This window comes from Mirounga angustirostris, unplaced genomic scaffold, assembly GCF_029215605.1.
Source record: "Mirounga angustirostris isolate CCGP_5_RB_7025 unplaced genomic scaffold, mMirAng1.0.hap1 SCAF_16, whole genome shotgun sequence".
Classification (NCBI taxonomy): Eukaryota; Metazoa; Chordata; class Mammalia; order Carnivora; family Phocidae; genus Mirounga; species Mirounga angustirostris.
In genome coordinates, this window is record NW_026991724.1 from 52,695,939 (window position 1) to 52,719,074 (window position 23,136).

The following is a 23,136-nucleotide window of genomic DNA, read 5'->3' on the forward strand; positions in this document are numbered from 1 at the left end:
AGACCTACAGGTTCCAGACCCTCAGGACACAGGAGTCCACGACTCCAGCTCTGTCCCGAAGAGACCCCAGCGTCACAACCTCAGACAGACAGAGAGGAAGCTATTGACTAAAAGTTCAAAGTTTTAATCCGAATTTGGACAAGTGCTGGGAAAACCAAACTTTGGCCATAGAAACGTCTCCCTCCCCAAGCCAACGAGGACCAGACCACGCCCCCAGGCGCCCTGAGTGGCTCCAGATCGCGGGGCGGTTCCTCCGGGCCCCGCCCCCACGCTCCGACGGGCTGCGGCGCTCGGGCGGGTCAGAAGCTGGACTGCAGCAGCGTGACTCGCAGAGGCCACGCCCCCTCCTCTTGGGTCATGGCGGGGGGGGCGGTCCCGGATTCCCACGTGGGCTCCCAGGAGGCGGGGCCTGCGCCGCGCCCACTACCTCGGCGGGAGAACCCGGCGGAGCGGGAATTAGCCACTGGAGATCTTGGGGGCGAGGTCACCTGGGGGGTGGGGTCTGACGGAGGCGGTGGCGCAGGGGGAAGAGGGTCTCCTCGGGAGTCCGAGTTTCCACCTGGACGGCACGAGTGGACGGTGAGAATGGCAAACTTTGGGACACAGGAGTCCGGACCCTCAGTCCCCTCCTCCCTCAGACCCACAGGCCTGCCCCCCCCTCCACCCCCAGATCCAAGAGTCTTGAACCCCTGTCTCCTCCTGCCTGGGATCTGGAACTCCCCAAAACCCTCTACGGCACTCTCCCCATCCAGACATAGGATCCCAGCAGCTCCCAGAACCCTCCCGACCAGAACCAAGGATTCCAGGCTCTGGGTCCCTCTTCCCCAAAACCCAGGAGTCCAAGGTCCCCAGCCCCTCCTCACCCGTCATCATTCTGTGCCACTGCGATGCCTCCGTGGCCAGAGCTTGAGAGAGGCTGAGGACTCTCTCCCGGTGCCCTTCGGCTGTCGGCAAATAAGGGGTGGTATTCCTCGGACTGAAAAAGAAAAAGAGAGAGAGAGATCTGGGGGACGTCGACAATTAGCTAGTACTGCAGTGCCACGCGCGTCCTTCTGGGAGTTGTAGTCCTTAGGCCACGTCCCTAAAGGACTTTAAACAGGGTGTGGCCCTCATAGAGGCCTGCGCGCCTTGTGGGATTTGTAGTCTAGTCCTCCCTAAATTTCACCCGCTTTCCTGACGCAGGAGCGGAGTTTGATATCGACCCAGTTCTGCAGTTTGGGGAACTGCAGTTCTCATGTAGATCTAGGTGCTTTCTGATGCCCCAGGAAGTCAAGCATCTCTAGAAGGTTCTGCAATCTGTAACTTTAGTACTCAAAAGACAGCAATAATAATGCCTTCCCTTTGGAAATTGATTTCCTGCTTTTTGCCCCACTCTCCAGTTCTTTACCTGCTCCAGGATCCAGAGCTTCTGAGCCATTTGGGGGCTCCTGAGTGTCCCTGGACAGGCTGCAAAGGAATTGGGGCCTTAAAATTCCTCCTCACCTGGAAGTGCCCACGTTCTCATTTTGAGGGTGAAATGAAGGGGGCTCAGAGAGGGAATGAAATCGCCCCAGAGACAATGTTTAACTTTACATGCATTCCTGGAAAACAGCAAGAGTTAAGAAAATCCCCCCCCCCCAACACATCCTTTTGCGCTCTGGGAAATGGCTTACCACAGAACCTCTCTTCATATGACCTCCACAGGACTGACAGATGATCATCCCCTTATTTACCTATGACAAGGCCAGGAACAGGCCCTCCAAATTCACAATTTTTGGCTCATAAGGAATTAGCTGAACTGCTCGTCCCCCTAATACTAACTAGACAGAGAGATAAACATTTGGTGTTCAGCTGACTGAGACGCCTCCTGATTACAGAAATAATCCCAGCTGTAAAATCACCCTACCTATGACTTGTCTAATTACTCCCTAGGAAAGTCTCAGATGGAACCATCGGCCGAGAGACTCTTATCTTCAGATCTGGAAGGCTCTCCCCATTGCGACGGTATGAATATAATCATTTCCTTACTTGCTCATTTATCCCCCCTTTGATAATACATAGTAACTAAAAAAAAAAAAAAAAAAAAGCAGGGCCCACAGTCCAGACCTGTGACCGCCATCCTGAGGGAAAAACATTGGTGAAGTGAAGAGGTCTCTGCCTCCCCCGCCCCCACCCCACAAGGGGAGCTACCAGCGTAGGTACACTTTGGGGTGAACTTGGAAACCCAGCTCTGGGTAAAGAGGGAGGGAAATCCCTATTTTACAGAGAGGGAAACTGAGGCTCACACTAGAAACAGAGGATCCACTACCACCCCACCGCCCCACCTTGCACCCTCTGTTCCCTTCACCCTCGGTTCTGTGTCAGGCTGGCGTCTGGCTGGGGACAGCGTCCCCCCCAGAGTGAGAAGCCGGGGCGAGGCCGGGCGAGGGAGAGGCCGTCCAAACTCCTGGTTTCTGCGTATTCTCTCCATCTGCTCCTGAGCACTCATCCGAGGCCGGGCGAGGGGGGCCTGGGGAGATGAGAAACACCTTGAGGCCCCAACCTGGGCCTCCTCTTTCTCTCTTCCCTGAACCTCTCGGCCTCCAGTGTTGCGCTTTCCAGTAAGTTCATCACTAGACTCAGAAGGATCTTTCTGCAGCCAGAGCTGAGGCCGTCCTTCCATGCCTCCAAGCACCCTCAGGACAAAGGTGTTTGAGGCCCTACCCGCCCCCCTGGCCTCATTTCCATCTGCTGCCCTGTTCGAATCCAAAGCCACAGCCTAACAAACACCCACATGTCCTGGACATGCCCACCTTCCTCACACTGGTAATTAGGAGCCGGGTTGTCAACTCTGAGTTCCTTGTGATGAAAAACAACTCTGAGCTTAGACAGAAATGCAGGAGGAGGGCGCCTGGGTGGCTCAGTTGGTTAAGCGACTGCCTTCGGCTCAGGTCATGATCCTGGAGTCCCGGGATCGAGTCCCGCATCGGGCTCCCTGCTCAGCGGGGAGTCAGCTTCTCCCTCTGACTCTCCCCCCTCTCATGCTCTCTGTCTCTCATTCTCTGTCTCTCAAATAAATAAATAAAATCTTAAAAAAAAAAAAAAAGAAATGCAGGAGGAATGAGATGCATTCACTAAATTGTCAAGAGGATACGTTTGGGTTGGCCTTTGAGAGGGCTTTGTGAGCGCTCTCTTGCTCCCGAAACCAGACGGATGACACAACAGGGACAACACCATAACGCCATGTGATAAGTGGAGTGGCGGCCACAAGACAAGGACCTTCCAGAAGCTAGGACGGAGGCCTGAAACAGATCCTTCCCGGCACCTTCAGAGGGAGCACAGTCCCGCTGCCACCTCCATCATGGACCTCTAGCCTTAAGAACTTAAAATGCAAGAGGACAGAGATAAATCAAAGAAGAAGAAGAAAAGGGGCGCCTGGGTGGGTCAGTCGTTAAGCGTCTGCCTTCGGCTCAGGTCATGATCCCAGGGTTCTGGGATCGAGCCCTGCGTCGGGCTCCCTGCTCAGTGGGAAGCCTGCTTCTCCCTCTCCCACTCCCCCTGCTTGTGTTCCCTCTCTCAGTGTGTCTCTCTCTGTCAAATAAATTTAAAGAAGGAGGAGGAGGGGGAGCGGGAGGGGGAGGAGGAGGAGGAGGAGGAGGAGGAGGAGGAGGAGGAGGAGGAGGAGAAGGAGAAGGAGAAGGAGAAGAAAAACCCACTAAAATGAAACCAGAACTCTGGAGAGAATCCCAAGGGTGTGGCTGGACACCCGTTTGCTGAGAGATTAGACATGTGACGTGGGGATCCAGGAAATCAGCTCAGCAGAAATGCCACCAGCCTGAACTGAAGGGGACAGACTGGGGATGAAATGCAGGAAGGTTGTCATTCGGGCAGGAACCAGGCCAGGCCGACAGATCTCTCCTGCTGCAGATATGTGTCATCCTTCAGGAGACGGGGGCCATGTGGACACAAACGCATACAGCAAGAATGCCAGGGGACACCTGGAGTTCTCTTGCCACCAGTCAAGGGACCATATATAAGATGCCTGGGAACAGACCCTTCCCGGGTGCCTTCTGAAGGAGCATGATTTTGGACTTCTGGCCTATGACCCGAAGACAATCCATTTGTTGTCTCAACAAACAAAACCAGAGGGAAGAGAACCCTTAGCTGCAGCCTCCTACTAGAAGATTTTAGGGAGCCGGCTTGGGATCAGCTGCCTGGTATAAGGTCAGTTTACTCTGGTTGGTTCTGATCTGGGCAATTGTGAGTCACAGGTCCACCTGCTGTAAAAATGATGGCCCCTGTATATTGACCCTATATTTTTTCTTCCCAGTGGGCCAGACCATTGGCCCCAAGCCGCCATCACCAAATTCCAAGGTTCACACACCCACTTGTTTTAGACACAGCCCAAGTAGGCAGATAATTGTAGCCATTTACAGCCTGCCGGCTTTGAATCCTCCAAGAAACAGGAGCTCCATCCCAGGACCCCGAGATCATGACCTGAGCCAAAGCTCCCAGTCCTAAACACTCCTGCCTCTGGAATCCAGCAATTTCGCAACTCCCCATGGTAGGACATCGGCTCTCCGCTTTGCTTGCGGAGACTGCATCTTAAGAATAGGTCTGTCTTAAGCAAGTCATACATTCAGCTTTGCCTCCAACACAGACTAGCAGGCTCTGTCGGGATCACCTCCATGCTGTTGCACATACAGCTTGCACCCTCTGTCTGAAGGACCATTTTCTGCAAGGCCCACATCTTTTTTTCACTCATCTGGACTCAGCTTCCCAATTGTTAAAAAAAAAAAAATTTAATTTTTAAGTAATCTGTACGCCCAATGTGGGGCTCGAACTAACAACCCCAAGATCAAGAGTCCCATGCTCTACCAACCAAGCCAGCCAGGCCCCCCAACTTCCCTATCCTTTAAAAGGCTTCCTGATGCTTTGAGTCTTATCCCTGTCGGTTATGTAGGATTGGATTTGTATCTCTCTCCCATCAGACGGGAGCATCAGGTTTAATTCTTGGCTGGACCCCCAACCCCTCCCACAGGGCCTGGACCCCAGCAGGCCTCTATATGCTGAGCAAATAAAGGGATTTGAGATTTCTTCCTGCAGCTACCTCCCCTCAAAGCTCAGGGGAGAAGGGAGAAATGGCAGCTCCTTGGCCCTCCTAACACACTGCTTGGATTGGCCATCTGCTTATGTCTTCTTTGTGGGCATCAGAATGGTCCTGCCAAGACCAGAAGCCAAGCTTTTCCTGCAGGACCCCTCTACCAGCTTTAGGATGGGGGGAGCCACAGAAAAATAGAGGTCGTGATGCAGAGGTTCATCACCCAGCAAATTCAGCTCAAAAGCGTAGATCCTTGGGGTGCGTGGGTGGCTCGGTCGGTTAAGCGTCTGCGTTCGGCTCAGGTCATGATCCCAGGGTCCTAGGATCAAGCCCTGTGTCCGCCTCCCTGCTCAGTGGGGAGCCTGCTTCTCCCTCTGCCCCTACCCCCAACTCATGTTCTCTCTCTCCCTCTCTCTCCATAGCTCGAGGTAGCATTAAGTGGAGAAATTCAGGTTTCATAGGGTACGCATGGGGAATCCACAGGGACATGGAAATTCCAAAGGCAGTCGGGCAAAATGAGGTTATGTATATCGTTCTGAACCAGGGAGAAGGGGGCAGCGGTCTGGGACTTCAGGGGAAAGGAAAGGAAAATCACACTTCACAGGGTGATTAAAAGAGCAGAGGTTTAGGAATTAGATGGTTGCCCTGTCCTACAGATGGGTCACTCAGATAACATTTATCTCAGCTAATAACGTTTCATCTGGGAAAGACCCCCAATCTAGATTCTTCTATGTAGTTAGGGGAGGGGCAAAAGTTTCTCTTGAGCCCGTAGGGTCTCAACTACCTTCAGCTCAGAATAATCATCGTGCCAAAGCTGAAGTGGCCCATCTTGGGGTCCCTCAGCTGCTATACAGTTCATTGCTGATCTTCAACAGTGTATGTGTATCAGGGACCAAGAGATTCCAACTGGTTTGCTCAATTAAAACGAGACCTCTCTGGTCCCAGGGTCCTGGGATCGAGTCCCATATCGGGCTCCCTGCTCCGCAGGAAGCCTGCTTCTCCCTCTCCTACTCCCCCTGCTTGTGTTCCTGCTCTCACTGTGTTTCTCTCTGTCAAATAAAAAAATAAAATCTTTAAAAAAAAAAAAAAAGGGCGCCTGGGTGGCTCAGTCGTTAAGCATCTGCCTTCGGCTCAGGTCATGGTCCCAGGGTCCTGGGATCGAGCCCCGCATCGGGCTCCCTGCTCAGCGGGAAGCCTGCTTCTCCCTCTCCCACTCCCCCTGTTTGTGTTCCTGCTCTTGGCTATCTCTCTCTCTGTCAAATAAATAAATAAAATCTTTAAAAAAAAACAAAAAAACAAAACGAGACCTCCCAGCGGCGCCTACGTGGCTCAGGTCATGATCTCAGAGTCATGAGATCAAGCCTTGCACTGGGCTCCGTGCTCAGTGAGGAGTGTGCTTGTCCCTCTCCTAACCCTCTGTTCCTCACCTCCCCCCCCTCCCCCGCTCACCTGTACTCTCTCACTCAAATAAAAAAATAAGTAAAATCTTCAAAAAAATAAGAAATAAAAAGTGTATGATATTTATAATCCATTTTTATTCCACTCTGACTCGATCAATCATTTAGTTGTTCATTGCTCTATTTTTAAAAACCACAAATTTAAATTGAGAGGTTATTTATAAACTGAGTCCCATTTAAGTATGAATATTCATAGTATTGCTAGAGGAATGTAATGTGTCTGATTAAGGGCGCTGTGCCAGACGCTGCTGGAGGTTTTATTTATTTATTTATTTATTTATTTATTTATTTATTTATTTATAGATTTTATTTATTTGACAGAGGCATAGCGGAGAGGGAACACAAGCAGGGGGAGTGGGAGAGGGAGAAGCAGACTCCCCAGGGAGCAGGGAGCCCGATGTGGGGCTCGATCCCAGCACCCGGGATCATGACCTGAGCGAAGGCAGACGCTTAACGACTGAGCCACCCAGGCGCGCCGGAAGGTTTTATATAATACACAGTATATGCATCCTACTACCAGCCTAGAATCCGCAAATTTTTTAAAAAATTGTTTATTTGACAGAGAAAGAGGGAGCACAAACAGGGGGATTGGGAGAGGGAGAAGCAGGCTCCCCGATGAGCGGGGAGCCGGATGTGGGCCTCGATTCCAGGACCCTGGGATCATAACCTGAGCCAAAGGCAGACGCTTAGCCTACTGAGCCACCCAGGCGGCCCTAGAATCTGCAAATTTTGGCATTTTGCATTACATCTGGTCCCCAGGGTTTTGGATAAAGTTTGAAGATCGGTATAACTATAATCTACCTTCCTCTCAACATCTTCAGTTCTTCCACTTAACCTAGTGGAAGTTAGGTTATCTCCCGCCTGGACTGTCCTCACTGGGTCCCCTGCCTCGGAGTTCGCCCCACAGCTTGTTCCCCGCATGGCCGGCAGAGGGCGCCGGCTCCCGCTTATCGCAGCTCAGAACCCTCCGCGGGGCTCACCTTGAACCACAAGCCCCAGCACGGTCCACCGCCAATACCCATCTCTCCTCTCCTCTCCACCCCTCTCTCCCTCGCTCGCTCACTCGGTTCCAGCCACACGGGTGGCCCCTAAGCACCAGAAATGCAGTGAGTGCAAGCGATTTTTAAAAAATTTTATTTCGGGGCGCCTGGGTGGCTCAGTCGTTGGGCGTCTGCTTTTGGCTCAGGTCATGATCCCAGGGTCCTGGGCTCCCTGCTCGGTGGAAGGCCTGCTTCTCCCTCTCCCGCTTCTCCTGCTTGTGTTCCCTCTCTCGCTGTGTCTCTCTCTGTCAAATAAATAAAATCTTTAAATTAATTAATTAATTAATTTTATTTCCTTTTAATTCATTTAAATTTAAATAGTCCGATGTAGCTACCCGCTACCTTATTGGGCAGCCATGAGGATATATATATATTTTTAAGATTTATTTTATTTATTTGAGAGAGAGAGAGAGAGCGCACGAGCGGGAGGGGCAGAGGGAGAGAGAATCTCAAGCTGACTCCGGGCTGAGTGCAGAGCCTAACTCGGGGCTCCATCTTATGACCCTGAGATCACGACCTGAGCCAAAACCAAGAGTGGGATGCTCAACCAACTGTGCCACCCAGGCGCCCCCAGCCATGAGGATATTTAATAAATATTTTCAAATGAATGAATGAAGTCCTTAATACATCTAAGTACTATTTTCTTTTCTTTCTTTCTTTCTTTCTTTTTTAAGATTTTACTTATTTGAGAGAGAGAGAGATAGTGAGAGACAGCAGGAGCAGGGGGAGGGAGATGGGGAGGGGCAAACGCAGGGCTCGATCCCAGGACCCTGGGATCACCACCTGAGTGGAAGTCAGATGCTTAACTGACTGAGCCACCCAGGCGTCCCTAAGCACTATTTTCAACCCTAGTTTGAGATCCAGTTTGAATCTTCACATCAGCTCTGGCGGGGATGGGGGAGTGGGGTGCTAGGAGCTCCATTTTGCAGATGAGCACACGCAGGCTGAGAGGTTTTCATAACAGACCCAAAGTCACACGGCTTAGAATTAGCAGAGACAAAATTCAATCCCAGCACTCTCAACAAATCTCACTCTCTGTGCTCTGGGGTATAATCTCAGAACTCCTTTCTCCCAGCTGTTTGCCCAGAGTGGGTGGTGGTCAGGTTAAAGGGTTACAGATGGGCCTGAGGACGCGCGGATGGACCACCTACCTTGGTTCCTGGTTGTGGGGAAGCCGGCCGGCGACTCTCGGGGCTGGAGGCCCGGGAGACCCTTGGAGATCCAAGACCTGGGAGTGCAGAACAGGGACTTGGTGAGGGCAGGGAATGCCAAGCAAGTCCCATCCAGCCCAGGACGCTCACCTGAGCGAGGGCTGGAGAGGTCTCTGTCGCCCCCCGGGGGCCGTCCCCAGTCAGCCTCAGGGGACCGGGATGAGCTCAGTTCCAAGGACTCAGGCAGGCTCTGGAGGGGTCAGGAAAGGAGAATAATGCTTATCATGGTCATTCTTTTTTTTTTTTTTTAAATATTTTATTTATTTTTTGACAGAGAGAGAGACAGCAAGAGAGGGAACACAAGCAGGGGGAGTGGGAGAGGGAGAAGCAGGCTTCCCGCTGAGCAGGGAGCCCGATGCGGGGCTCGATCCCAGGACCCTGGGATCATGACCTGAGCCAAAGGCGGATGCTTAACGACTGAGCCACCCAGGCGCCCCTATCATCGTCATTCTTACTATTTCTCAGACACTCAGCAACCAAGACACAGCATGAATAGGAGTCAGATTGAAAACCAGTCTGGTTTCAAATCTCAGCTCTGCCATTTATGAGCTGTGTGACCCTGGGCAAGTTACTTTACCTCTCTGGGCCACATTTCATCTTTGATATGAAGATCGCATTGAATCCCCTCCATAAACCTGCAAAGCAGCAATTATTATCCCTATTTGACATATGGAGAAGCCAAGGCCCCAAGAATGAAGTCGACGGCTGAGATCACAAAGATGGCAGAGCTGGGATCTGAACCCAGGTCTCTCAGATACACAATCAGATGATCAAGGCCCACAGCAGCTCTAACCCAACTACGGCAACAGAGGCTCTTGCCTCCTGAGGGCCTACTCCGTGTCAGACACTTTCTAATCATCATCTCTCCTTTTTACAGAACCCTACAAGTTGAGGGTTATGATCAGCGGTGTCTCATAAATGTTGAATAAATGCCTCTCTGGGAGAAAACCACCCTGGTTTGCAGCATTGGCCAATCTCTGTGGTGCAAATACTCCCACCATGGTCAATTTCAAGCTACCAATATGACATCACTGAATACGGAGTTGAGATGAGATGCACAGAAGTGGCTTTTGGGAGGTGCTGGGAGCTGGCTCCAGCATAACACTGGACTACCATCACAATATAACAAAGAAACAAAGGCTTCTGGAGTTTAGGATACTTGCCTGTGGATGGTTAGCTGAGAGAAAGAAAGGGAGAGAGAAAAAGGTTGAGTGGGTGATGAATTGTGCAGATGGGACAGGAAGCTGGGGGTGGGGAGAGAGACTTGTGAGTCTCACCTCCCTCTCTGATGACGCCTCGCCTTGGAGTGCGGGGGATGGGGAGTCAGGTTCAGTGTTGGGGGGTGGCTTTTGTGGGCCTCCCAGACCTGCCAGCGTGTCTTCCACCATCCATAGCTGCTGCTGAGCAGATGCTCTGTCCTGGGAGGAGGAAAGAAATCTGTTATTCAAAGGTGGGAAAATGCCAGGAGGGTTAAAGTTGGGTCTGAAATCAGTGAGGCTATATTTATGGAGTCCTAAATGGATTATGTACGCATGGGGAGGTTATACTTGTGGATATCCATTTCCATATGGATATCCCATTGACCCACCACCATTTACCACAAACATGGTCTTTTCTAATCTGCTCTAAAGTGTGACCTGTTATACATAGGTGAGCATATAAATATGTGAATCTGTTCCTGAATACCCTATTCTATTTCTTTGGTCCATTTGTCTAAACTACACTGTCTTATTAACTGTAGCTTTACAGTCAGACTTGACATTTATTTGCCTTAGTCCTCCAGCTTTGCTCTTGGAGGTTGCCTTGGCTACTCTTAGTCTTTTGCACTTCCAGACACAATTTAGAGTCAGCCCATCAATCTCTACATAGAAACCTCCCAGATTTGTATTGGGATTCTAAATCAATTTGGGGAGACTACATCTTTACTTTATGTATCTTTTCTATCCACGAACATGGTATATCTCTCCATTTATTTAGGTCTTTTTTAAGTTCTCTCAATGATGTTTTGTGGCTTTCAGAATAGATGTCTTGTATATATTTCATTAGATTTCTTCTTGGATATTTAATTTGTTTATGTCAATTACAAACACTATTGCTTATAAATATTTATTCTCTATTCATTTGGTACTAACATACAAGAAGATAATTGATTTTTGCATATTATCCTTGCATTCAGTGACCTTGATGAATTTGTTTATTCTAATAGCTTATCTGGAGATTATTTTGAATTTTCTACATTTATACAATCATGTGTCATCTGTAAGTAAAAAACAGATTTACTTCTCTGGTCCTTACACCTTTATTTCCTAGACTTGCACTGTCTAGGACCCCTGGTACAATGTTAACTAGAACTGGTAATAGCAGACACTCTCATCTTATTCCAGCTATCAGGCAGAAAATTCTCAATATTTCACTGCCAATTAGGTTTGCTGTAGGTTTGTTATAGATGTGTTATCAGATTAAGGAAGTTCCCTTCTATTCCTATTTTGCTGGGAGCCTTTATCATTAATGGATATTAAATTTAGTCAAATGTTTTTCCTGCATTTATTGAGATGATCATGTGCCTTTTCTCCTTTTTAAAAAAATGTGGTGAGGGGTGCCTGGGTGGCTCAGGCGTTAAGCATCCGCCTTTGGCTCAGGTCATGATCCCAGGGTCCTGGGATCGAGCCCCGCATTGGGCTCCCTGCTCCGCAGGAGGCCTGCTTCTCCCTCTCCCACTCCCCCTGCTTGTGTTCCCTCTCTCGCTATCTCTCTCTCTGTCAAATAAATAAATAAAATCTTTAAAAATAATAAATAAATAAATAAACAAATAAAAATAAATTTTAAAATGTCGTGAAATACATGGACTGATTTTCAAGTGTGAAATTAACCTTGCATTCCTGTAATAAAGCTTATTTGGTTCTTTTCATATATTTCTGGTGCTGAGAGATATTTAACACTAATTGGTGGGGGATTAGAGTTGAAGGGTGGATTTTAGGAAGAAAGGGAATGGATTTAACATGAAGAGAGCAGAGCTTAAATCTGTGAGTATGCATTTAATACTAGAAGTCAACAGTTTGTTTAATTTCGTTTTTTGGGCTTGAATCCACCACCCCGATCTCAAGACCTGAGATCAAGAGTCAGACACTTAATCAACTAAGCATCCAGGCACCCCTAGAAGTCAACATTTAAGGGGTGCCTGGGTGGCACAGTCAGTTGAGCATCTGACTCTTGGTTTTGGCTCAGGTCATGATCTCAGCCCAGAGTCTGCTTAAGACTCTCTCCCCCTCTCCCTCTCTGTCTGCCCCTCCCCCATCTCTAAAATAAATAAATAGATCTTACAAAAAAGGAAGTCAACATTTTAAACTAAAGATATATGTTTCAGAAACTCAGTTATTAGGCTTAGATTGAAGAAGTGGGGGGAGGGGCTCCTTACTGACTCAGTGGAGCTTGTGACTCTTGACCTCTGGGTTGTGGGTGCAGGCCCCACCATGGGTGTAGAGATTACTTAAAAATAAAATCTTAAAAAAAAAAAAAAGGATGAAGAAGTGGGTCTGAAGCTAAGCAAGGAGGCTTATACTTCAGAAGCGGAGCCTGAACCAAGGGATTGGATTTAGAACTAGAAATTCCAGAGGATAAATGTAACAGCAAAAGTCAGGAGGCAGGATGGGGACAGGGCTGAGGGGTGGAGCTTTGAACTGGAAGACAGGGCTTGAAAATTAGAGGAGAGATTTAGAACCAGAGGGGAGAGTGGTTCCGAACCTGAGACAGGTCTTCAAATGAAGGGCATGATCTCAAGTACAAAAAGGGGTTTAAAATGAAAGGCAGGGGCGCCTGGGTGGCTCAGATGGTTAAGTGTCTGCCTTCGGCTCAGGTCATGATCTCAGGGTCCTGGGATCGAGTCCCGCATCCGGCTCCCTGCTCCTTGGGAGCCTGCTTCTCCCTCTGCCTTTCTCTCTCGCTCTGTCTCTCATGAATAAAAAAAAAAAAAAAAAAAAAAAAAACACTAAAATGAAAGGCAATGACGGGGGGAGGAGCTTGAAATGAAGTGGGAGGGGCTTCAATGCCCAAAGGGTTTTCAGGGGAAGATGGCGGAGAGGGTGGAGTTGGGGGACATACCTGGGGGGAACCAAGGTGTAGCAGGTACTCCAGGGTCTCCCTCAAGGTGCCCAGCTCCTGTTCCAGACTGCTGTATGCGTCCCAAACCCGCTCTCGCTCCTCAGGTCCCAAAAAGGGGGAGACACAGGTTTAGTATGCCCACCCACCAGATCTTTCCCCACTCCATTTTTCCCCAGCTGACGAGGAGGAAGAGAAGCGTGGTCCCTAGTGCCCTGGGGGGTATATGCACTACAATTCCCAAGAGCCTCTTCGCTCAGTCCACTAGGATCCCCAGAGTCTATATGGAACCTGCCATTCCAATGAGCTGCTAGTGTAGACAAATAACAGATTTTCCTAAATTCTCTGACTACCTTTGAACTCCCCTAGGGAGATAGACTCTACTGATCCAATAAGCTCTTGGGACAGTCAAGATCACGAGCCCCAAGTGCCCCCCGGGGAAGCATCACCATCATCATAGCAGTTAACATTGATTAGGCACCTACCATGTGCCAGGCACTGTTCTTAGCTCTCATTTAATTCTCATGAGGTAAGTATTATTAATGTCTCCATTTTACAGATAATAATTATAGCTAATATTTCTTACCATATACCAGGCACCTGTTAAATACTCATATACACTTCTTCTTTTTTTTTTTTAAGATTTTATTTATTTATTTGAGAGGGAGAAGCAGACTCCCCGCTGAGCAGAGAGCCCGATGCGGGACTCAATTCCAGGACCCTGGGATCACGACCCGAGCCGAAGGCAGACACTGAACCGACTGAGCCACCCGGGAGCCCTCATATACACTTCTAAGGTATATATTTAGATGACATTTATATGATTTATATTTATATATGTGTATATTTATATGCTATATATAAGATATATAAATATATAAAATACATTCTATATTAAATATAATACATCAGTGTTTATTCATTCATTCATGTATGTTATGTATAAATATATGTATTTATGAAATTCTTATAATGACTCCATGAAGTAAATACTATTTTTATTATTTCAAGTTTACATAAGAGGTATCTAAGGCCCAGAGGGGTTAAGTAACTTCTCTAAGGTGACACAGCTACAATGAATAGGAGTCGGAGTTGAGATTCAAAGCTAGGAAGCCCATATCAAATTCACCCTCTCAACTCACTAAATTAAGTCTCCTGTTTCTTGGCTGCTTGCCTCTCGCCCTCTAAGACTGTCAAGATGACTGATTTAAAACTTGGGGTGGGGGGAGGGCACCTGGGCGGCTCCATCAGTGAAGCACCCGACTCTTGATATCAGCTCAGGTCATGATCTCAGGGTCGTGAGATGGAGCCCGGGGTCCAGCTCCACGCTGGGCGTGGAGCCTGCTTAAGATTCTCTCCCTCCATCTCCCTCTGCCTCTCACTCCCCTAAAAAAGAAAAAAACTTGGGGAGAGCAGAATTCTCAAGAACAACCTTCCCATGAGCTTCTGCTGTCAGGTTTCCCTTCGCTAACACCCTGTAGAGTCCTCCTGGGAGGGCACGCTCCTTCCCAGATGCTCACCTGAGTCAGGTGACAAAGAGTAGCCCTCACACTGACCAGTCGGTCCTGCAGGAGGCGCTGGTGCCCCCATGCCCTCCCTGGAGCCGCAGCCTCTCTGGTTTGGCCCAGCTGCTGCCTGGTCAGCTCCAAGGCAGCTTCTAGCTGCTCCTGCACCAAAAGGGAGGGTGGTTAGGCTTCTGAATCCACATTCAGCCCCAGGGATAGAGAAAAGGTGTCCTCCCAAATCCTTGGGTGTGCTGGGGAGCAGGAAGGGAGAGGCCAAACGTCCTTCCCCATCTCAGAGCCTCATACCTTCTCCTCCTGCCTCTGGTCTACCTCCTCCTGCAGCCTCCTCAGGAGCCGGTCCTGCCCACACAACTTGGTCAACAGAGTCTGGAGAAAGGAGAACAGGTGCTACTTATGGACCAGACCTGGCTCTTCCCCTGTCCTCCCTGCCACTCCCCACCCCACCACCATCTAAAGCATTCTCCCCCAACTCTGAGTACTTGGAAGGGTTTAAACCACAGAAACTTACATCTGTCTCTAAGCTTTGGGGAAAACTTGAGTCCAGGGGGGGACCTGGCTGAGGAGAAGGAGAAAAGCCAGGGGTCACATGGACAGACAGGCCTTTATTGTAGCTTAGTGCTCAGTCAAGCCCTGTTTCTATTGATAGACCCCCTTTTCCTTAGTAGCTTTTTTTTTTTTCCTTTTTTTAAATGTAAGCTCCATGCCCAGCATAAGCTCCAGCGTAAGCGTAAGCTCCAGAGCCCAACCTGGGGCTTCAACTCATGACCCTGAGATAGAGACCTGAGCTGAGATCAAGAGTTGGATGCTTAACTGACTGATCCACCCAGGCACCCGCTTATTAGCTTCGTTCCAAGCTTTAGCAGACCTCAGGAGACCACATGCCAGATTCCTGGCTTTAGGAAGATCCAATGACTCTGTTATCAAAAAGCTTCAGCAATGTTATAATTAATGGAGAACATTTAGACATTTCTTTTACAACTGAAAATAAAATAAGGATGCTCGCTACTATTGTTACAGTTTAACACTGTATTAGAGATCTTGACCAATGCTATAAGAAAAGAAAAAGGAAACAAGTAGAAGTGTAAGAATAGGAATGATATGCTCATCGACCCAGAGAAACCAACGAAATCAGAGAGTGATTAGAATAAGAGAATTTAGGGGCACCTGACTAGCTCAGTTAGTGGAACATGTGCCTCTTGTTCGTGGGGTCTTGAGTTCGAGCCCCACGTTGGGTGTAGAGATTACTTTAAAAAAAAAAAAAAACTTAAAAAAAAAAAAAACTAAGCTTTTGCCTCGTTGCATCCGAGAGAGCAAGATGGGTCACCAGCAGCTGTACTGGAGCCATCCGAGGAAATTTGGCCAGGGTTCTCGTTCTTGCCGCGTCTGCTCAAACTGGCACGGTCTGATCCGGAAATACGGCCTCAATATGTGCCGCCAGTGTTTCCGTCAGTACGCGAAGGACATAGGCTTCATTAAGTTGGATTAAGTGAACTTCCTTGAATTGGTCATCCAGGATAACCTACCTTAACTGCGGATACCCAAGATACCTACTTTAATGCCAACACATTGTACATAAAATAAAAATGCTTCAATTATGAGTGCTTTAATGTGAATGGAATGGTCAATTGATTATAGGAATCTCCTTTTTAAAATGTACTATTTTCTCAACAGTTCATCTTCAACATGTGGCTTAATTTCCTTCAATTATATAAAAGTATTCATGCTGAACTCTGATTAAAAAAAAAAAAAAACTAAAAGAATTCAGCAAGGGTGCCAGATGAAAGATGAAGTTCCAAACATCAACAGCCTATCTCTACACCATCCATAGCTAGAAAATATAATTTAAAAGAAAGAAGATACCATTTAAATAGGTATAAAAACTATCAGGAATTTAGGAGTTATCTTAACAAGAGCATATAAGATCTCTATGGAAAAAAATTTAAAACAAATAAATACCCAGAAGATGATATGAATGAATGGAGAGATATTCTATATATATGCTACCCAGTTTGTGGCAGCCCTAGGAAACAAATAGAAGCATCAGTCAAGGGACCTTGAAATATTCACTCTTCTGTATGCACACTAGTCCAGGAGATGACATTCTCCATAGCAAAGAAAGCAATGGAGGGGGCTCTGGCAGATTTGAGGACACCTACCAATAAAACCATGGAAGCCCGTGTCCCGGGAGCTCTCGGGGGTAGTTGGAGATATGTGGAGGAGCCAGAGGGAGCCTGGGAGGAATATTGAAATAGAGATGTTTAGAAATTGGCATGTTTTAGTAACAAATATTAGAGTGAGTGCATCCAGAATTGATGTGACTTAGGAGACTCTTTGAGGTTCACAACTGGGTCCCCCCAACTTCCTCAACTACCTGTTCTCCAGCTTTGTGCCACTGTGGGAACACATAGGATGATAATAAATGGACAAGCCTGGCAAAACTGCCCCAGGGTTCGATAGAAGTTGCAATCTACTCTCACTCTCACATTTGTGTTTAACTGTGGATATTCTGGGCTACAATTCCATGATGCTCAGAGGAAATAGCAGGTGACCATCTTGGAAAGCTAAACTGGAGACACAAGACAGGTGCACTCCAGACTACCTCTCCCAGCACGGTCTTGGAGGACAGTATTCTGGACTACAATCCCCATAATACTTAAGGTGTAATGGCCAGAGACTGGCCTGAAAAGATGGCCCTGAGGACTGATGGGAGATGAAGTCCACTTTCCCCTCACATCTGAACCCAGATGTGATTATGTTGAAACACAATCCCCATGATGCCCAGGGGGCCATGGCCTGCAGACCAGCCTGGAAAGACAGACCATAGCCATATGGGAAATGTAGTCTCCCTCCCCATTACCTCTTGCTCACCTGTGTTCTGGCCTCCTGACTCCAGTGCTGGGGACTCCTGGGGGGCCTTCCTCCCCCAGGCTCAGAGGAGGGTCCTCGCCGGGGAGTGGGGGGCCTGGAGAGTGTCTGGCGCTGAGGGCCCCAATCCAGGGGAGGCCGGACATCAATGCGACTCAGAGGGGTATGGGGTCTGGCAAGAGGTGCTATGTCACTGGAGGATGGAGGGGGTCTGCGTGCAGGAGCAGACCGGGGCCGGGGGAGACTCAGAGGGGAGGGAGGGCGAGAGAGGGCTGTGAATAGGCTGTTGGGCAGAGAGAATAGGGGAACTGGTGAACTAGAGCCCCCTCACCCTACTACCCACCCAGTCAGCCTCATGTACATGTCCCCTTTCAGTGAGTCTCATTGTCCCTCTAGAGTAGAACCCTTCTCTATTAGCCTGATCCTGAAAAACTTCCCCCTTTGTGGCATCTCCTCCTTAGGACTTCCTTTCTATGGGTTCTGACCTCACAAGAACTCCAGCAACTCACATCCACTCAAGAGAGAAAGCACTAAACCGCACCTCGAATCAGCCGCAGACCCCGCCCTTCTCTTAGGCCATGCCCCCAACATAGCTTTTCCTCTGACGCTCTGCCCCGTAGAACTTTCTTGTCCCAGACTCCCTCAACTCACTCCGGGCTCCTGGTCCTCCGGATCCGAGGTCCAGATTGGAGGTCGGCTGTGGGGCTAGGGGTGAGCAGCCCGGACCGTCCACGACCTCTGGAGAGCCGAGCCACCTCTGGTGACTCTAAGCCGTGTCTCTCTTCCTCTCTGCTCACTTCCGGGGGACCACCGGGGCCGCCAGGGCCCTCTCCGGGCTGGGGACGTGCGGGTGACCTGGGTCGCCCACTAACGAGTGGGCACAGAAAAAGACATCACTCCTCTGTACCTCATGACAGCCCTTATTCCCATTTCACGGGTGAACGCACAGGAACCTACACAGAATAAAGGGTAAGTGGTGCACGATAAATCATTGTTCCCACTTTGCAGATGGGAAAACTGAGGCCTCGAGTGTGGAAGTGACTAGTGCAGGGCTACAAGGTCCATTGGGGTTTCCATTCCATTCATTCCCAGAATGAAACTTGGGAAAAGCCGGAACAGTTTGTCTAAAGCCTTTCTTTTTATATTTGACTTTCCGTAAGTGGTAGCTTTGGGGGTGGAGACTTCTTTTTTTTTTTTTTTAGATTTTATTTATTTATTTATTTGAGAGAGAGAGAGCAGGAGAGGGAGGAGGGTCTGAGGGAGAAGCAGATTCCCTGCCGAGCAGGGAGCCCGATGCAGGACTCGATCCCGGAAATCCAGGATCATGACCTGAGCCGAAGGCAGTCGCTTAACCAACTGAGCCACCCAGGCGCCCCGGGGGTGGAGACTTCTGAGGGAGCCAGTCAGAGTATGGAATATTGATGAAGGGGGGCTGGACAAAATGGTGGGCGGAGTTTAGAAGAGAAAGACTTTTTGCTGATTGGAAGACATAAAGTTCCCTGGAGGTGGGGCCTGAAGGGCGGAGCCGCCTTAGCTAGAAGATATGTGATTGGACGTTGAAGAGGCGGGGCCTAAAGGGGAGGGGCTGGAGCTAATTAGATGGACTCCGATTGGAGGTACAGGTCAGGGGCGTGGCCAGGAACTATACTCACCAATCGTCCCCCTCTGCACGCGAGGCCCGGCCCAGCGCCCTCAGCCAGCCGCGCAGATCCTCCAGAGTGTCAGCGGCCAGAACGTAGGTCCTCATGCCTGGGTGCTCGGCCTGCGGGGAGAGACAGCTGGGGACCTGGACAGCCGGGCCCTCTAAAAAGGAGGATGCCATGGGCCCTGGTCAAGGCTTTTTATCTCCAATAATGGATGCTCCCGTGGCTGCCCCCGTGGCCTACTGCCTTAGTGCCCACGGGGAACGGACGGACTCACGGTGAAGGTGAAGCGCCGCCCTCGGGGGGCTCCTGGCCCATCTGGCCTGATAGTGTAGCTAGGGAGCAGGACGCTGCCCAGGACGCTCTCCTCGCGGCTGTCTGCAAAAGAGGGCCTGGGTCAGGGATCGCACAGGGATCTGGAGGCCAAGAGGCTAAGGGAAAGGGAGGGTGGGCGGGGGGCCCGTCCACCCCCTGCCAGCCGGGGCACTGACCCTTGTAATAGAAGAGGCAATGGCCAGAGAGGACGAACCAGCGGCGTTTCCAGAGCCGGAGCCCGCAGCTGTCCTGGGGAAACAGAGTGGGAAGGGAGGCCTGAGTAGAAGGGGAGTGGGAAGAGCAAACGTGGAAATAAAGACAGTGACACCCGGGGACGGAGAAACCCAGAAAGAGGAGAGGAACAGACACATGTTTGCTGCAATAGATTGAGCCGGAGAGCTGGAAGCCAGAGTTTAGGGGTTGAGCTCACATAGATTCTGGACTCGGTCAGGCCTGAGTGGGGCTCCTAGCTCCACCCCTCTCGAACTATGCCATTAGACTAGTCATTTCCTGGCTAGGACACTCGTGTTTTCTCATCTGTCAATTGGGGATTGAGAAGTTACCAGAAGGTTGGAACGAGCTACTGTACAACCCGTGGGCCGGGACTTTATATACTCAGACTTTTGATTGGATTATTCCGGGGTCAGACACACAGAGAGGCCAGGAAGGTGGCACTGGGAGCCCTAACCTGAATCCTGCGTCTCCCCATCTCCTCTGCCAAAACTACTCCATCTCCTCTGCCAAAACTACTCCATCTCCAACCTTGTGCCCCTCTTCTCCTCTATAATCCATTCCTACAGAAGTCAGGTTGATCTTTTTCAGTTATGTCAGATGGTGGGAGTCCCCTGCTCAAAACAGAGCCTACCTTCATACTTAGAATAAATCTCAAATTCCTTCCCTTCTTTTACTGGCTTGCAGGGAATCTCAAACCTGGGTCTGCATAAAAATCACCAGGGGAGCTTATTAAAACACAGATTCCTGGGTTCCAACCCCAGAGTTCCTGAGTCAGTAGATCTAGGGTGGGCGGGGGCTGACAGTCTGCATTTCCAGCAAGTTCCTAGCAGGGACACATTGCAAATCACTGCCCTGCCATCCCTCCTATCTCCACCCTTGGCTGGCTCCAGACACCAAGCTTTGGCCTGCCATAGGGCCTCTCACTCTCAGATTCCCTCTGTCCCCCAGCTCTTAGCATAATGGGCTCCTTCTCGTCAGTTCGTTCTCAGCTCAAATGACGCCTTCCCTGACCAAGAGTCAAAGGATGCCCTCATCCCTCTATCACTTTTGTGCATATCCTCCTGTGTTATTTCTTCAGAGCAATTCCTACAATCTGAAATATGCTAATGTAGTACCCATCCCTGCCCCCCCCTTGAGCGTACTATATTTTTTTTATATATATATTTTTAATTTGACAGAGAGAGACACAGCGAGAGAGGGAACACAAGCAGGGGGAGTGGGAGAGGGAGAAGCAGGTTCCCCACTGAGCAGGGAGCCCGATGAGGGGCTCGATCCCAGGACCCTGGGATCATGACCTGAGCCGAAGGCAGACGCTTAACGACTGAGCCACCCAGGCGCCCCTTGAGCGTACTATAGATACTTGTTTGTCTTATTTGGGCTTGGCATGTTATAAATATTCTGGAAGTGGTCACTGAATGAATGAAAGGGTGCAGGGAACAAGGACAGAAAAAGGGGAAAAGCCTCGTTAGAAAAAAGGAACACGTTTGGAGACTGGGAAGGAGAGAAACAGGAAACAGCCAGGGGCCCAAGCTCTAGCGTCACTCAGTGTCCCTTCCCTTCTTGTGCTCACTCCACCTGCTTATGAAGCCAGCCTCGGATGTGCACCGGGAGGTTGGGATCCCTTCGGAGAGCATTGCCTCTCTTCCCGAAGGCGTGCACCTTGCTTACTGCCCTGGTAGGCTTCTGAGGAGAGAAGGAGGACAGAAATGAACAGGATGGTCTTGGGTGCCGTGGGATGCAGGCAACCCAAGGCCCTGGCTCGGCTGCCCTTAGACACCAAGCCAAGGAGGGAACTGACTTTTGAGATCAGAACTGGATGTGCATGGGGGCGCCTGGGTGGCTCAGTCGGTTAAACGGCTGCCTTTGGCTCAGATCATGATCCCAGGGATGGAGCCCCGCATCGGGCTCCCTGCTCAGTGGGGAGCCTGCTTCTCCTCTCCCTCTGTCTGCCGCTCTGCCTACTTGTGCTCTCTCTCTGTGTCAAATAAATAAATAACCTTAAAAAAAAAAAAAAAAGAACTGATGTGCATGGAGTCCAGCGGGACTGTTACTCTGGTTGAATTAGGAAAATCCGAGGGGTGGGGACAGCTGGGAGTGCCTGTGAATTCCTAGCTGGGGCTGTTGGGCAGTTTGGGATCTTACTAGGTGTGGTGGAACCCATTGCTAAGGGTCCTTGCCCTTAACAACGGGAATCCTTTGGGTTGGCACAGAACCCAGGGCTGGGAAACAGGAGGATGGGGCAGTCCAGAGCCCTGCCCTCCTCCCCAGCCCCTCCAAGAACCTCGAACCTTGGTGCTCAGGCTGCCCAGCGAGGAGATGGTGGAGGCGCTGCTGGCCAGGCTGAGGCTGCTCCGAGGTCTGCCCTCCTCCATCAAGGGCTTAGGGAGAGAAAGAAAGGGTCTGTGTGCCTGTCTCTGCAGCTGACCCGGCTGGGGACAGAGACGGGGTCAGGGGCTCGCAGGTCGGAGGAGGCTGAGGAGAAAGAGCCCGTTGTCTGGGGACTGGGGGGCTGGGGGAGGCCCTGGCCCGGGACTGCATACCGAGAGTGATGCCAAGAGAGGTGGGCGGCACTGGCAGCTGCGGGGAGGGGGCAGCTGTCTGCAGCCCAAGACAGAGAATAGGGGCTCCTTTATTCTTGCCCCCTGCACTCTAGGCAGGAATTTGACCCTCTCTGTGCTCAGGGAGCCCCCAGTCCCTGCCCTTTCCCGGCCGCCCCCAGCTACCTGTCTCCTGCCCTCCACCCGCACCCCCAAGAAAACCCTGCCAAGTTCTGGGATGCCAGGAATGCACACCCAGGCAGTCCCTCCCAGGCGAGCCAGGGAACTTACCAGCTCTGAGGTCCCAAGGGCGGGGGCAAGAGGGCCGTGTGAGTGCTGGGGCCCCCAGCTGCAGTGTCCCTCCTTTTCTGGCGGGATGGGGGACGACCTCTCAGACCTGTCTCCCTTCTCACCTGCTCACTCACACGCGTTTTGCTTTTCTTTTCGTCTCTCCTCTCTTCTGGTCACTCTTCCCTTTCTTTCAGAGCGTCTCTGTCTCTGGCCTCACCTTGTCTCTCAGTCTCTAATCTGTCTCTCCCAGTCTCCTCTCACTCATTTTTTACCCGCCCCCCAGCATTTCCCTTCCAGTCTTACTGTTTCTGTTCCAGATCTTTTTCGCTCAGATTTACAGAGTCTCTCCTCCCCAGGTTTTCGTCTAGTTCTCTCCCCCTCTCTCTCCCTCACCCTCAAGCTCTTCCTCCTTCTCTCTCTGTCCCCACCGACGCTGTTTCCTCCTCTCCCTCAGATTCCCCTTCTGTCTTCCTCCCCTCTCCGATTCTCTTTCCTCCCTGCTGGTCGGCCAGCCGCCCACGCTGCGGTCTCCCCTTCCAATCCCGGCTGACCCCGCCCCTCGTGTCCTCCCCCCCCTCCACTTCCAAGCCTGACCCCTGGCTCAGCTGCCCCCACCGCTGAGGGGAGGGGCTGGCCCCCCCACTGACTCTTGGGTCCCTGCTGGGCTGGGATTCCTAACTGTTTGGAGAGGAGGAGCTGGGCCCAGACTCCGGGTCCGGCCACTGGCACGCTGAAGGAAGGTAGCTGGGATCCTGGAACTAGAGGGGTTCAGACTTCTGGGTACCTGACAAGGTGTGAGCCTGGAGTCAGGACTCCTGAGTTGTTAATGGAGCCGGGCATCTGGAAATGTGTTTGAGCGGATG

At 50.4% G+C, this 23,136-nt stretch overlaps 2 protein-coding genes and 1 long non-coding RNA gene across 23 annotated transcripts; 2 read left to right on the plus strand and 1 right to left on the minus strand.

Annotated features, from left to right (window-relative positions):
- Positions 1-108: 108 nt before the first annotated feature.
- Positions 109-22,768, minus strand: PLEKHA4 (pleckstrin homology domain containing A4). Of its 21 annotated transcripts, none has more exons than XM_064580740.1 (20): positions 22,274-22,765; positions 21,734-21,823; positions 21,021-21,128; positions 19,388-19,460; positions 19,174-19,274; positions 18,906-19,015; positions 17,905-18,120; positions 17,257-17,536; positions 16,545-16,619; positions 14,897-14,944; positions 14,674-14,754; positions 14,383-14,529; positions 12,866-12,964; positions 10,045-10,185; positions 8,858-8,957; positions 8,708-8,784; positions 2,304-2,488; positions 1,483-1,580; positions 864-976; positions 109-559 (listed from the first exon to the last, which is right to left on the minus strand). In XM_064580740.1, exons 2-19 carry the CDS (start codon positions 21,815-21,817, stop codon positions 870-872), a joined length of 2,130 nt encoding a protein of 709 aa, XP_064436810.1. In that variant the 5' UTR covers positions 21,818-21,823; positions 22,274-22,765; the 3' UTR covers positions 109-559; positions 864-869. The 21 variants fall into 21 exon arrangements, with proteins under 21 accessions (XP_064436810.1, XP_064436811.1, XP_064436809.1 ...); XM_064580741.1 differs by lacking the exon at positions 1,483-1,580 and adding an exon at positions 1,388-1,446 and having other exon boundaries at positions 22,274-22,764; XM_064580739.1 differs by lacking the exon at positions 1,483-1,580 and adding an exon at positions 1,388-1,446 and having other exon boundaries at positions 2,327-2,488; positions 17,257-17,425; positions 22,274-22,762.
- On the plus strand, positions 451-13,956 carry LOC123855839 (uncharacterized). The gene is made up of 3 exons (XR_006793590.3): positions 451-579; positions 1,912-1,983; positions 13,505-13,956. It is a non-coding gene; the product is annotated as an uncharacterized LOC123855839 (long non-coding RNA).
- Positions 15,658-15,995, plus strand: LOC123855954 (small ribosomal subunit protein uS14-like). The gene has a single exon (XM_064580762.1). It carries the CDS (start codon positions 15,704-15,706, stop codon positions 15,872-15,874), a length of 171 nt encoding a protein of 56 aa, XP_064436832.1. The 5' UTR covers positions 15,658-15,703; the 3' UTR covers positions 15,875-15,995.
- Positions 22,769-23,136: the final 368 nt, after the last annotated feature.

Bases quoted from the DNA above. Each gene is read 5' to 3' on its own strand.
- LOC123855954 (XM_064580762.1), top strand. From the start codon at position 15,704: ATGGGTCACCAGCAGCTGTACTGGAGCCATCCGAGGAAATTTGGCCAG.
- PLEKHA4 (XM_045891886.3), bottom strand. From the start codon at position 21,817: ATGGAGGAGGGCAGACCTCGGAGCAGCCTCAGCCTGGCCAGCAGCGCC. The intron at 19,275-19,387 runs GTCAGTGCCCCG...CCTCTTTTGCAG, and splicing joins TTGCCTCTTCTATTACAAGG to ACAGCCGCGAGGAGAGCGTC. The intron at 14,755-14,896 runs GTAAGTTTCTGT...TCCTTTCTCCAG, and splicing joins CCCAAAGCTTAGAGACAGAT to ACTCTGTTGACCAAGTTGTG.